The sequence below is a fragment of the Gouania willdenowi genome, chromosome 5 (genome assembly GCF_900634775.1).
Source record: "Gouania willdenowi chromosome 5, fGouWil2.1, whole genome shotgun sequence".
Lineage (NCBI taxonomy): Eukaryota > Metazoa > Chordata > Actinopteri > Blenniiformes > Gobiesocidae > Gouania > Gouania willdenowi.
The window spans coordinates 36,846,157-36,860,004 of NC_041048.1; the positions used below are offsets into that span (position 1 = coordinate 36,846,157).

Below are 13,848 nucleotides of genomic sequence, written 5' to 3' on the forward strand. Positions count from 1 at the left end.
TTTTTTTTTTAGAAAATATTTTGTTAATTGCGCTAACATATGCGTAGCACGTAAATATTTGGTCACTAAGTGTCAGTAAACCACATTAGACCTTGTTAAACTACCTCAGTACTCAATTCATTTTAGTTTGGAAGTTTTAATAAAACATACTGGACACTTTTATAGATGTATGTGGTTACTTTTTTATTTTAAAATATTTAATTTAAGAATTTAACAGAATCAGAATCTGTTGTAGAACCAAAAGTTCAACTTTTTTGGAAAATATAATTTGACGGTTTGATAAACATGCCACTTGTTTTTGATATTGGTACATGAATTACAGTTAGTTACCATTTACTTGTTTTTTCATATTATTTTGTACTTGGAAAGGTAAAATTAGTAATTATTGATATTGTGTTGTACTGTATATCTTATAGTTTAGTATTTGGATATATTGTATCGTTACAGTCAAATCGTGAATCGCATCATATTGTCAGATTCATGACAATGCTCACCCCTAGTTTGTTGGTCATGTTCAGTCTAAACTGAAAGCTGATCCACTCTAGAGTTTTTTTTAACAGATCAGCCTTTGGTTTCCCAGCATATTAAAGAAGTGAGGGTATCTAAGGGGTGACCTATGTCTCCCCCATTAGGCCTGATGTAAACTTCCTTTATTTAAACCTGTTGAAAACAAACCTCTTTATTGCTTCATAATCACGTCATTACCACTGCTATACATTTTATAGACATCTTAAAGTTCTTCTTTATCTTAAAGTCGTTTTCTGATTTTATGAAGAAATATGTGACAATGAGTTTAAAAACCGCACATTTTAGTTGTGTTTGGTAATGTCCCGAGCAGTATTCTTATATATCCTGATTTTAATCACGACACATTTGCTATTTCTGATTTAATACATGATAAATTAACTAGTCTGTTAACTAGTGAATTTTTTTTTTTTAATTAAACAAACACACAAACTTTTAAAACTTGAAATGGGAACATTTTCTTGAAATATTAGTGTTACATTCAATGGAATTAGCCATAATTAGTTCATACATTTATAAAGATACTGTTTTAAATAGGGATGTAACGATTCACGATACTGGGTTCACGATACGATTCTCTCACGATTTATTTTACAAAATGGGACTGTAGACAAATGACTGAAAAATATTCCTTGATTTTTTTTTTTGGGAAAATACTGTACTATCTTCCTTTTATTTTTCATTGTCAAAATAATCCCTTGATAAATATTCAAAACAATGCAATTTAACTAAAAATAAATCTTGAATGAAATAAATAAAGGAATAATAGAAATACGTGACTTTTACAGATATTCACGTAATATTACAGATATTCTTTCACTGCTAAAGGGTGAAGGAATCATTTATGAACATGTTTAAGAGTAGAAGGCGGCAGGAAAGAAAGTAGTAGCAGATTACGCCCGCCACCTACACTTTTGGACGAGAAGGATAAATATGTTGCGCCCTCTGCTGTTTAAAAAAAGTACTGCGATTCAATTTTCACAGTATCGATGTGAACCGTGATACCTATGAATTGATTTTTAACTGCCTTACGATTAATCGTTTCATCCCTAGTTTTAAGCAATGCAAAAATGACAATAATTCAACAACACATTCAAGTAAGTCTCTGATAAAGAGGTTCAACCTCATAAAGAAGTAGGGGTGGGACAATGCACAAGGTTAATGATGCGATACAATAGTAGGCTAGGGATTAGAGCTGGGTATCATGAACAATTTCTTGAATCAATTCAATTTTGATTAACAAGGTTTTAAATTGATTAATCGTCATTCGATTTTGGTTCAGTGTTGATCTTTCAAATTTATTTGGATATTAATAAGAACATTCCAAACTTCTGACATAAATTGTTGCAGCTTACCCAGCGGAACTTCCTTTGTCATGTTTGCACCGAATTTAATTTACTCTCGCACGGTACATGACTTTATAGCGCAAGACTCCAGGGGTTAGAATAAAAAACATCGATTTCAGCACCTATGAATTAATTTTAGAAAATGTCAATGAAATCGATTTTTATATTCGGCTCTACTAGGGATAAAGATATATTTTTGGAAAGAGGGAAAAAACTATCCTGATGCTTATACATTTTACTGTATCGTTGGGAGGTGGGACGATATACAAAGTTCACAATAAGATAGCAATATACGATAACGATACGATGCAATATTTTGGATTTCTGGAAAAAATAACCGTGCTTTTATTTGAGTATAGTTATGTACTTACTCTGGGTATGATCTTTTAAATTTAATTGGAAAAATACAGACAAACCATAACAATCTGGTGTGTAGTAGATTGTGTGGATCCTGATACCGATACCTGTTCCCTCAACGATACAGCTTGTGACATTTTAATATCGTGATATTTCGTCTCACCTTTATTAACAACTTCTGCAGCTCAGACACTTTAAAAAAAATAAAAGTTAAATAAATCTAATAATTAGTTATTTAACTTTTTTTTTTTTTTTTTTTAAAGGACACTGCACCAAAATCCTGCATTAATCCCTTTAAATCTCACATAACTGATGAAATTGTCAATGCATCAAACTGGTGGTTTGGTTGTTTTGATTCTTTGAGCAGCAGCAAGAATTTAAACTTTCTGCAATATTAGCGTTTACAGAATTAAAAAAAAAAATCAATAATCTAGAAAATGAATGATTTCTTTAAAAAAGTGCAAAGGGTTTTCCAAAAAGACATAAGTCACCAGTCCTTTATTCTAGTTTCTAATGCATTGTTTTATAGTTTGATCAGACCTCACACAATTTGTTTTGAACAGTTTATTATTGATTGATTGTTTTTCTGTTGCTTTCTAATTCTAAGAGGAAATATTTGTCTGTTGAAAATCTGCAGAAATTAAAAACAGAATCAATTTGCTATTTAAACACCTGATTTATCACAATCATAAGAAGCTGCTTTTATGGTGTTGGTGAGGAAGCAGCCTCATAAAACGGCTTTTTATAATATAATGCATTGGCAGCACAGATTTACATTCATCTCACGTTTGCTTCATATTTAAAGGTGCCAAAAAAAAAGTTGTGCTCACTAATCTGCCTTCTGGTGTTAATGCCACAATCAAATCTAAGAAACATGTTCAAGGTTAGGTTTTTTCTACTAAAAGCTGTGTTTTTGTTTTTAGGAAAAATCCACTGATTGTATAGAGCAGCCTTGGGCAACTGGCGGCCCAGGGGCCGCATGCAGCCCTTGGTCTAATTCTGTGCGGCCCCCCCATGACAAATCCACCAAAAAATGTAATTCAAGAAATTAGAAATAATTTGAAGCCCAACATAATAAACACAATATCAACAAAAATACACAGAGCAATTAGGCTGCAACAACCAATCAATAAAATCAATAAAAATCAACTATTAAAAGCATTGGCAACAAGTGTTGTTGATTCATTACGTTGTGGGATTTATGTCACTGACCGTTGATTCACCTGCAGAGCGTTGTGTGTGCGTGCACCACTAGTGTTTGTTTGTCTGCGCACGAGTGTTATTGTGTGCGCGTGCACGAGTGTTTGTGTGTGCAAAATGTTTGTCTGTGCGCACACCACGCGTGTTTGTGTGTGTGCACACAGTGTTATTGTGTGTGCACGCACCACATGTGTTTGTGTGTGCGCTCAGTGTTTGTGTCTTTGCGGAATCCGTGCGTTTGTGTGTGTGCACGCAAGAGTGTTTGTGTGCGCACGCACGAGTGTTATTGTGTGTGCGTGCACGAGTGTTTGTGTGTCCGCAGACTCCACACATTTGTGTGTGCGTGCAAAATGTTTGTGTGCGCGTGCAAAATGTTTGTGTGCACGCACCACAAGTGTTTGTATCTGTGCGCGCAGTGTTTGTCTGTGCGCAGTGCGCACCATGAATATTTGTGTGTGCACGCATGAGTGTTATTGTGTGTGCACACACAATAACATTTGTGTCTGTGCACGCACCACAAGTGTTAGTGTGTGCGCTCAGTGTTTGTGTCTGTGCGCACCACTAGTGTTTGTGTGCGCACGAGTGTGATTGTGTGTGCGTGCATGAGTGTTTGTGTGTATATGCGTGCGCCAGTGTTTGTGTATTCGCACAAGCCAATGTTTTTATGTGACTTGTGTGCGTGAGCGTTTGTGCGCGAGAGACTTTTTTTTCAGTTTATTCAGCTTAAGCAGGGTTTAAATGTGCTTTATAGATAAACTGTTAAAAAAAATCAGATTCATCGATTAATCAATGAATTTATTAACTGAATAAACGTTTTTAAAAATAATTGTTAGTTGCAGCTCTACAGAGCAACAACAAAAGCACAACAAATTTTCAAAAAATACACAAAAAAGAATCAGAAAATGCACATAAGGACATCAGAAACACAAAATAACAACACATATACAAAATGAGTTCAAAGATGCACACAATACTAACACAACTACTAAAAATGACAGAAAAAATATCCCAAATGACAAAAATACAAAAAAAGGCACATATTAACTCATAAAATAAAGAAAATGCCAGCAGAAATTCACAAAATGACTCCAAAAACACATGCAATGACTAAAAACAGCAAGAAAAACACAGCACATTTTCCAAAAAAACAACCAAAAGAATCATAAAATGCACATAAGGACATCAGACACACAAACCAACCGTGCACCTAAACACACAAAACAACAACACATATACAAAATGAGTCCAAAGATGCACACAATGCTAACACAGATAATTAAAATGACAGAAAAAAATTCCCAAATGACAAAAATACTTCAAAAACACACAGATCAACTCATAGAATACAGAAAATGCAAACTCATCTCAGTCATCTAAGCTTTTCATGTTGTTCTGAGAAGTAGGGAAAGCAACGACTCCTAAAACGCATATTTTAATATAAAATAAGCAATAAAACATATATCTCAAAAGGATACTGTTTGACTGTACTCCAAGAATAATATTAAATACTTGTACTGTGTGATTGTATAAATCAAAACAAGATGGATATATCTCAATATAGACAATATTGTCATTTTTTATATTGCCAAAATAAATGGTAAATGGTAAATGGACTTGATTTATATAGCGCTTTATCCCCACACTGAAGCAGTCTCAAAGCGCTTTACATATCAGCTCATTCACCCAATCACTCTCACATTCACACACCAGTGGGACAGGACTGCCACGCAAGGCGCTAGTCGACCACTGGGAGCAACTTAGGGTTCAGTGTCTTGCCAAAGGACACTTCGACACATAGTCAGGTACTGGGATCGAACCCCCAACCTCTCTATCAGAAGACGACCCACTATCACCTGAGCCACGGTCGCCCCGTAGAAAGCTCGATATATCTTGAACCAAGACATATTGCCCAGCTCTAATGCAAAATAAATCCAAAAACACACAGTGACAAAAAACTCAGAAAACAGCAACAAAACTACACAAAAAAGACAACAAACAAAGATAAAACCCTTTGTTCTTTCCTGCGTTAATGCTCTGATTTGTTTTTATTCTTAAAGCTGTTGGTACAATCACATTTTTGTGGCCCCATTGTGATAAAAGTTGCCCATCCCTGGTATGAAGTACAGGTATGTGGTTTATTGCCACCAGGAACTTGAAGGTTGTACTTGTGTGTTTTTTTTTTTTTTGGTTATGGCTCCCTGGATGGTGAGAATGATTGTGCCTTTCTGTGTGGGCGCTGCACACAGTTTGGCTCCTTTTGTCTCTCAGGTTCAGTCAGTGTCGACTGGTGCAGCTCAGACTCCAACAGTCAGTGTGCTGCACGGCACAGACCATTTACCGGTACTGTATGTGAAACACAGGGAAGTTGCTTTTCTTCTTCCTGTCTGAGCCCAGGCTTTGTGCACTGTGAGCTGCTGCACGATGAAGCTCCACCTCTCACACACACACACACACACACACACTGACAATGGGCTTTACAGACAGATGTCTCAAGATTTTTTCTCAATGCACCACTTCAGCTTTAAAAAAAACGTGCAGCTGTGGTAGGCATTAAAGCGACTGGTGGTTTTGAAACCCATTTTCATTGGGCCATGGGCAAGAAATTATAAATATCCTGTGCTTTTATTTTGAATAGGATTTTGTACATGTAAAAAAACGTAATAAATAAATAATAATCATAATGAATATTTTTTAGTAAAGTTATTTAAAGAAAAGTTAAGGATTTTTGTGTTAAACTTTTGGGGTTTTGGTCAAAAACTTTAAAAATGTTTTAATCAAAAGTAGAGCCTGATCAATATGGCCATTTTTGGCTCAATACCAATAGTTGGGGTTTTAAAAGGCAAATATCTGATATATCAGCCCATAATCATTGTGTTGGTTAATATATGAACTAAGAACATTATTATTCACAGGATATTTACTAAACATAAACACAACTGATTACAATACATTTATCAGTTTGTTCCTTTCATGAAAATGCAAACCAACATAGATTATTGCATCAAATAATATCACAGTACAAATGAAACATTTCCATGATTGGAAAGGAGCAGTAAGAAGAATACAAATCATACGTTTCTGACCCTTAACTTAATAAATACATAGACAAATAGCAAAACAAAAAAAACTTTTTCATTTGTAACAATGTCAACATAAGGACTTCAAACACACTGAGAAATAGAAAATGACAAACTTTAATAACAATTGTGGAAAAATACTATTTTCCTCTGCAGCATCCCAACCTGCTTCACATTGTGGTGTTACAAATTATTATTACAAGTTAGATTGATTTAAAAAGTAAAAGTCTAATGTTGCTATACTCCCTAGGTTCCCAAAGTGAGGTACGGGTACCCCCAGGGGTACACATATTGTCATGGGGGGTACCTGAATAAAGATAAAGATGAACATGTTGTATTACTAGTATATGTTCAATCTAGGGATGGACCCATATGGATTTTTTTAGGACCGATGCCGATACCGATTTTTTTTTTTCTCCATCCGATGACTGATACAGACTGCTGATTTTCTTGAGCCGATATTTGGAGCCGATACTACTTTTGCTCCCTCAATTTACATCATGAAAATTACACAATGATAAAAAATGCTACAAGTCTCAATTTTTAAAAAAGCAACTTTTATTGAAATGTACAAAGGTGAGGTAGAACGACAACAAGTAAAAAATAATTGAAAAATATTAAAAACAGGTGATGTAGAACAAGAACAACATATTTCTGCTCTCTGTAAATGATGTGGAACGGCAAACGCAGCAGCCCGCATCAGCTGATACACGTAAAAAACGCAAATGTCGGCCGATAATATACATAATATTTATATATATATATGTATATGTATCGGTCTATCACTAGTTCATTAAACAAATGTTTGGTAGATTACTTCTTTCAAAAAAGCAATTGTCATCAAAAATGTCAGTAGGCTAATAATTTAAATAAATCGAACAAGTGATAATTTTGAATGAGATGTTTTCTTGTTTGCTTACAGATTATTATTGATTTTTTTGTTCCTCAACAGGATTGGTAAAATTCAGGGACAAATGTCACTGTAGAGCTACCTTGTATATGACATTACATTATTATGTTTTTTAAATATGCAGGAGTAGGGGTACATGGCTTCAGGTTAAATATCTGAAGGGGTACGGGAATAGGAACAGTTTGGGTACCACTGGTTTACTGTAATCTTTATTATCTTAGGTTAAAAATGCAACAGATTGTATTAAATGTGTTTGAGAACAGGCTGTAGTTTGCTAATAACATTAATAATTTGTCCTGATGCCAGAGATGTGGTTTGAACGAAAAAGTTTTCAGTTTAAATCCAGTCTGCTCTGCTCCCTGCCATCGTCACTGCTCTTTTTTTTTTTTTTCTTGTGTTAAGAGTGTGACCCTGGGACAAAAAGGCCTTCGTGTGTGTGTGTGTGTGTGTGTTTTATCCTGAGGGGGGAGAGGGCCAGGGAGTCTGGGAGCCAGGTCGCGGCTGAAAGGCGGCACAGACCCTCGGTGGATCACGGGGGTCACGGTGGCAGTCCAGCGGTGGGGAGGGGGTCGCTTCTGAGGGTGACCCCAGTTTTAATAGAGACGTCAGATTTGACAAAGACGGGCCTGACAGGGCGTCTGAATAGAGCCATGGTGTATGGCATCCCATACAGCCTTCTTTCTCTGTCCTACTACCTCCTCTTTTATTGTATTTAACCGTTTTATCTGCTTTTCTTTAATACTGTGGGTCAGTGAGACTTGATGTGAGTTTGTATTCATGTCAAAAAGTGGTTTGAGTTTTTCTATTGGGGAACGAAATGACGAGTAACCACTCTTTTTGGAATAGTAACCACTTACTATGATTTTTCTTAAATCATAAAAGAGTTTAAGAAAAGAAATGAGATGAGTTGTGTGCGTGTGTGTGTGTGACTTAAAGCTGCTGGAGTTGAAATCTTTTATCAGGTATAGACATAGTGTAAGCCTCATAGATCAATAAAGTGAAGATCATTTGCTTGGAAAAAAGATGTAAATGGTTAAAATTGCTGCTCAAAAGTTGGTTTTCATCTCAACTGTAAACACTCAGTTGGTTGACATTGCATTGTGGGATGTTGAGTCCCTTAGATGGATACAAAGAAGTGTTTTTACTTAAATCTGACCAGCATTTTTGTTTCATTGCGAGGAGGACATTGATTGGCTTTGTTGTGGTTTGTTCGCGACAGGGATGCACCGAATATATTCGGCCGAATATTGCAAAAAAGGCAACATTTGGCCTTCGGTTTTGTGAGTCAAAAGCAAGGCCTAATAGTAGCGTGTCATGCAATCAAACAACGTGCAGTGATTTTTAGTCGGAAAAGTGTGTGCGCGTTGCTGCAGGACCAGAACAGCTGGAGCAACAGCTCCTCCTTTTCACACACAAACACAGCCAGACTCTCTCCTTACCGCTCTCTTTATTTTAGCTGTTAGAGAGAGAGGAGCTCACATTCTAGGAAGCGTGTTAGGTGACGTCACCTGCCAACGTGGGCAAAATCCAACTGTCCCTTTTAAAGCTGACTTTTTACGAAATGTGGTATAACAAGGGAGGGAGGAAACAGAACTTTTTCAACTTTGGCCCTCTGAATGAGGCTAAAAGGATGTATATCACTAGCAAAACCATTAGAAAGTGATTTTTTTTCATCAAACCTCCCCTTTTATGCACTTTAGCATTTTTTTAGTTGCATGTTTTGTTTTTTTTGAAGGGCTAATATAAATGAAAAACTTTGTTGTGCTTTTTTTTTTTAAAAGCAAAGACCACTGGAATATTTAAAAAATGTCAGAATAATCAATAAAACATTTACATTCTTTAAAAAACATGTCTAAAATGTATTCTAGGATATTTATGCACTATTCAAAAAAGAATAGTGAAAAACGTAACAACCATATTCGGTATTTCATATTTTATTCGGCTTCGGCCTCAAATTTTCATTTCGGTGCATCCCTAGTTCCCGATATTATCCCTGCTCTGCCACATTTCCAATTTCGGCTGGATTTGGATCTTTTTGGTTAAACCCCAAAATAAACATCTTCCGTTGTTTGACTCTTACCTCCAGTCCTTAAAAAGACCAGGAATGTGTTAGAAAGTCACTTTGGCAGAGTTTTTGGGGCAAACACAAGAAATAACATCAAGTATGATCTAAAAACTTTTCTATGCATCCGTCTACAGGACTCAACATCCCATTATACATGAATGCAATTTGCTAAACTTTTCAGACAATATCATCAACCAACCAATTTATTATTTCTTTGTTTTGAGCAAATATTCTTCGATTTATTGTTCAATGGGATTTTAAAAACCACAGAAATTGGTTAAAAGTTGCAAATTAGAGTGGCCAAAAACAGACAGAAGAAGTGTTAAAAAGAGTTTAAAGTTATTGACATGAGAAATTGTTAGTGTGGTTAAATTGGCAAATGTAAGCATGAAATATGGTGGAAAGAGGTTAGAAGTGACAATACTGGTTGAACTTGAACATTAGGTGGAAAAGTGATGGAAAGGGTTAAGTGGTGAAAATGTCTTGAAAGTTAAAAAAAAATGTGCAGAACAGACATTGAAATTTGATAGAAAAGTGTCAAAAATGGAAGTAATGTCGCAAAAATGCATTAAAAGGAGCAAAAATATGGCAAGAAAAAGCGATGAAAATAGGTTAAAATATGGCAAGTTTGGTGTAGTTACAGAAAAAAATTTAAAAATAAGCAAAAATTGGCTCAAATTGTTAAGACAACATTCTTAAAGGCATCTGGCGACGCCCTCCCAATGGTTGAAATCCGATGGTGTATAGTACAGTGTGTGCCATTTCCAACCAGTGTTTGGAATAACGGCATTTAAAAATTTAAATGTTTTGTCTCCAGCAGTTTTAAGTTGTAAGTGAAGAACCAGATGAAGGTCCTTTGACTTGATTTCAACTCAGACATTTAAACAAAGACAATCCCTTTGTTTTTGGCCTTGAGTCATTTAGTAAACTAAAGCTGCTGAGTATTGCTTGTCCTGTGGCTACAGTCTGACCCAGCCACACAGGTCCATCTCCTTTCTTCATGTCTGTCGCTGATAGCTGGGATGTTTGCTCTGAGATGTCAGTCACAGCCTGATGTTGGTATAATGTCAACCATAGTAAGCTTAGATGACTGTTTCTGTTTGGTTTGTTCTGCTCAGACTGTTACATTATAGAGGCTTTACCTGTATGCACTCACAGTTGTTTAATCACCTGATCGTGCTTTCATTAGGCGGTGTGGAGTTTTTTAAACGTCCTCCCCCTCTGTGTTCCCACTCAGAGATCCTTGTCTTGGCCCTGAAAGGAGGACCAAGCATGAGTCAGGGGACGCTGGAGTCAGGTAATGAACATCTGTCTGTGTGTGTGTGTGTGTGAGTGGAGAAGGAGCAAAGATCCTAATCTGTGTGAGTTCCAGATGGAGACTCTGGTCAGGATGTGCTGGACTTTAACTGGGAGGATTACCTGGAGGAGAACGGAGCTGTGGCTGTGCCCCATCACAGCTTCAGACATGTGGGTGCTGCACTCTAACCATGACACCAGGGTGGAGGTCAATTACATTTTTCAATTACAATTAAGCTATAATTATACAGGTTCAATTACAACACAATTATGATTCCAGTAACCAGCATTTTTTCCCATTACAATTAAATTACAATAACTTTTTTTATCCTGAGAAAGTCAATTAGAATTACGTTCCCAATTACTAAAGTTCAATTACAATTGGGGATGTAACAATTAATCGTAAGGCAGTTAAAAATCGATTCATAGGTTGATATTGATTTTCTGAAAATTGAATTGCAGTACTTTTTTTAACCACAAGTGTAGGCGGCGGGCGGAGTCTGCTAATCTTAAACATGTTAATAAATTATTCCTTACCCCTTTAGCACCGAAAGAATATCTGTAATATTACTTGACTATCTGTAAAAGTCACGTTTTTCAATTAGCTCTGTCTGCTAGCATAGCTTCTCTTCTTCACTGCAAGATATCTGCATGCCAACCGACCACTGGGTTACCAGCGCCCTCTGCTGGTCTAAACAAATATGACGTAAATCAGTGCAATCACGGTTTTTCTTTTTTTTTTTAAAGTCCAATTGTTAAGGTTACCTTGTTAGGCTTCACAATCAATGAAAATATAGGTTTTAATATTTTTGGTGTGGGCGTCTGAGCTTTTTTTGTGTCAGTATACCTCGAGATTTATATCTTTTTTGAATGTTAAAATGTGGGAAAGCTTGATATGAAACATATTTTAATAATTGTTTACTGCATATGTGTAGAACTGTAACATGGTTCCCCAGTTTTGTTATAATTGACAATTTTTATAGAATTTTAATGGCAATTACAATTATCTAAACTCAATTACAATTCAATTACGATTACGACAGCAACAGATTTTTAAAATTATAATTAAAAATAGAATTAGGCCATAATTGTAATTAATTAACAATTGCGCAATTACAATTATATTCAATTACAAATGTAGTTAATTGAATTAAAATATAATTTGGCCATACTTGTAATTAACTATCAATTAAACAATTACAATTATAATCAATTACAAATATAGTTAATTAAATTAAGATATAATTCGGCCATAATTGTAATTAATTATAAATTATCCAATTACAATTATAATCAATTATGAATATAGTTAATTGAATTAAAATATAATTTGGTTATAATTGTAATTAATTATAAATTGCACATTACAATTATAATCAATTACAAATGTAATTAGTTGAATTTAATTGAAATATAATTAGGCCTTAATTGTAATTAATTATCAGTTGCACAATTACAATTATAATCAATAACAAATATAAATATTCCATATTTGTAATTTATTGTCAATTACGATTACAATTATAATTGACTCCAACCCTGGCTGAAACACAACACTAGAATTGCTGTGTAATCCTAAAGATATTGTGGTATTGAAGTGGTGATGTATCGTCTCAGGTGGACCAGGACTTACAGAGTGGGTTGACTCCAGGTATGAAACTGGAAGTGTGTGTTCGCTCAGAGGTGGACAACCCTTACTGGGTGGCCAACATCATCACCACATGTGGCCAGCTGCTGCTGCTACGCTACGAGGGACACCAGGAGGACCGGCGGGCCGACTTCTGGTGTGACATCATGACGGCAGACCTCCACGCTCTGGGCTGGAGCCGACAGCACGGCAAGACCATGAGGCCTCCTCAAGGTTGTTTTCATCTCCATACCACAAATAATTTACACTTCTTTCTGGTTTGACTCTCAGGACAAAATCTAGGAATATAGGAAACTTACAGAAATGGGATGGGACACAAGATTTCTTAGCGAGAGCTTTAAAATGTCCATTCCATATGTCGCTTTAGACTAGGGGTGTCAAACTCAATTTAGTTCAGGGGCCGAATACGGTTTAGTTTGTTCTCAAGTGGGCTGCAGATTTTACGTGGGGGGGAGCATTTCTAACATTGTTGTGCCCTAGTTTTCAATTCCAGTCCCTGCTGGATCTTCACTTAAAAATGTTTGGTTTTGTAACAATTTTTTGGAGGAAATTGGAAGATTTTTTGAAAGCTTTAGATTTATTTCCATGATTTGCGATCAAAAATGACTGCATTCAATAAGTGAAAATATTGTGGAGTTTCATTGAATTGGTGAATTTGAGATATATATAACTAAATTATTTGGTAATTTACACAATAATTAATGTTTTCTTTGGTATTTTTACTGTCTTCTGTTGGCCGAATTGGATGCAGAAGGGCCGGATTTGGCCCCCGGGCCTTGAGTTTGACACGTGCTTTTGACCCTCTTCACTCCCATGGAAATGTGTGATATGGTTCCAAAATATTATTTGTGAAACCTTTATTTATCACCAAACAGCAAATCTCCTTTGCACAAAATTCCACGCAGCCAAGTGATGGAGGTGTAACGCTTCTGCCTTGACATGTCACCAGTTAAAAACTAATACACCATCAGCTAAACTGTCTCTGTACCAGAGCCTTTTCAGTTTTGAATGCAGACATAATAATCTGAACCGCTTGTTCATCACAGCACATTAAAAACACACTTCGGATGAAGCTCTAAGTCATCAGTCACAGGATAACATGACCAGGTGTCAAATGACTGGACTGAATGAAAAACGAGTCAGATTACTTTTTCCGTTTTAGAACATAATCATAACAACTGATTTTTAATTTGAAGAACTTGACCTTGGATGCCACATGGTAGACTTTCAACTTCAGCCAGATGCGGATAACTCTGCAGTTTCTTAGATTTAAAATTCATGACTTTTATTTAGAAATGTTAAGATGTTTTGTTGTAACTAGGCTTTACACAATCAGGATTTCTGAGCTGATCACAGAACTTAAAAAAAAAAATTCCCATCATATGATTTTGTTTTTTTTTTTAAAGTACCGACCAAACTCCTTC

At 35.8% G+C, this 13,848-nt stretch overlaps 1 protein-coding gene across 3 annotated transcripts in view; it reads left to right on the forward strand.

The window, feature by feature from the left end:
- Window positions 1–13,848, forward strand: part of sfmbt1 (Scm like with four mbt domains 1) — a 46,715-nt gene that overhangs the window by 5,011 nt on the left and 27,856 nt on the right. For 2 of the 3 annotated variants that reach the window (XM_028447663.1, XM_028447664.1), the window contains exons 2-4: window positions 10,718–10,777; window positions 10,853–10,947; window positions 12,394–12,637. In XM_028447663.1, the coding sequence (XP_028303464.1) occupies window positions 10,753–10,777; window positions 10,853–10,947; window positions 12,394–12,637 (364 nt within the window). In that variant the 5' untranslated portion in view covers window positions 10,718–10,752. Of the gene's footprint in view, window positions 1–10,669; window positions 10,778–10,852; window positions 10,948–12,393; window positions 12,638–13,848 lie in introns of all 3 variants that reach the window. The other variant, XM_028447665.1, reaches the window with a different exon arrangement.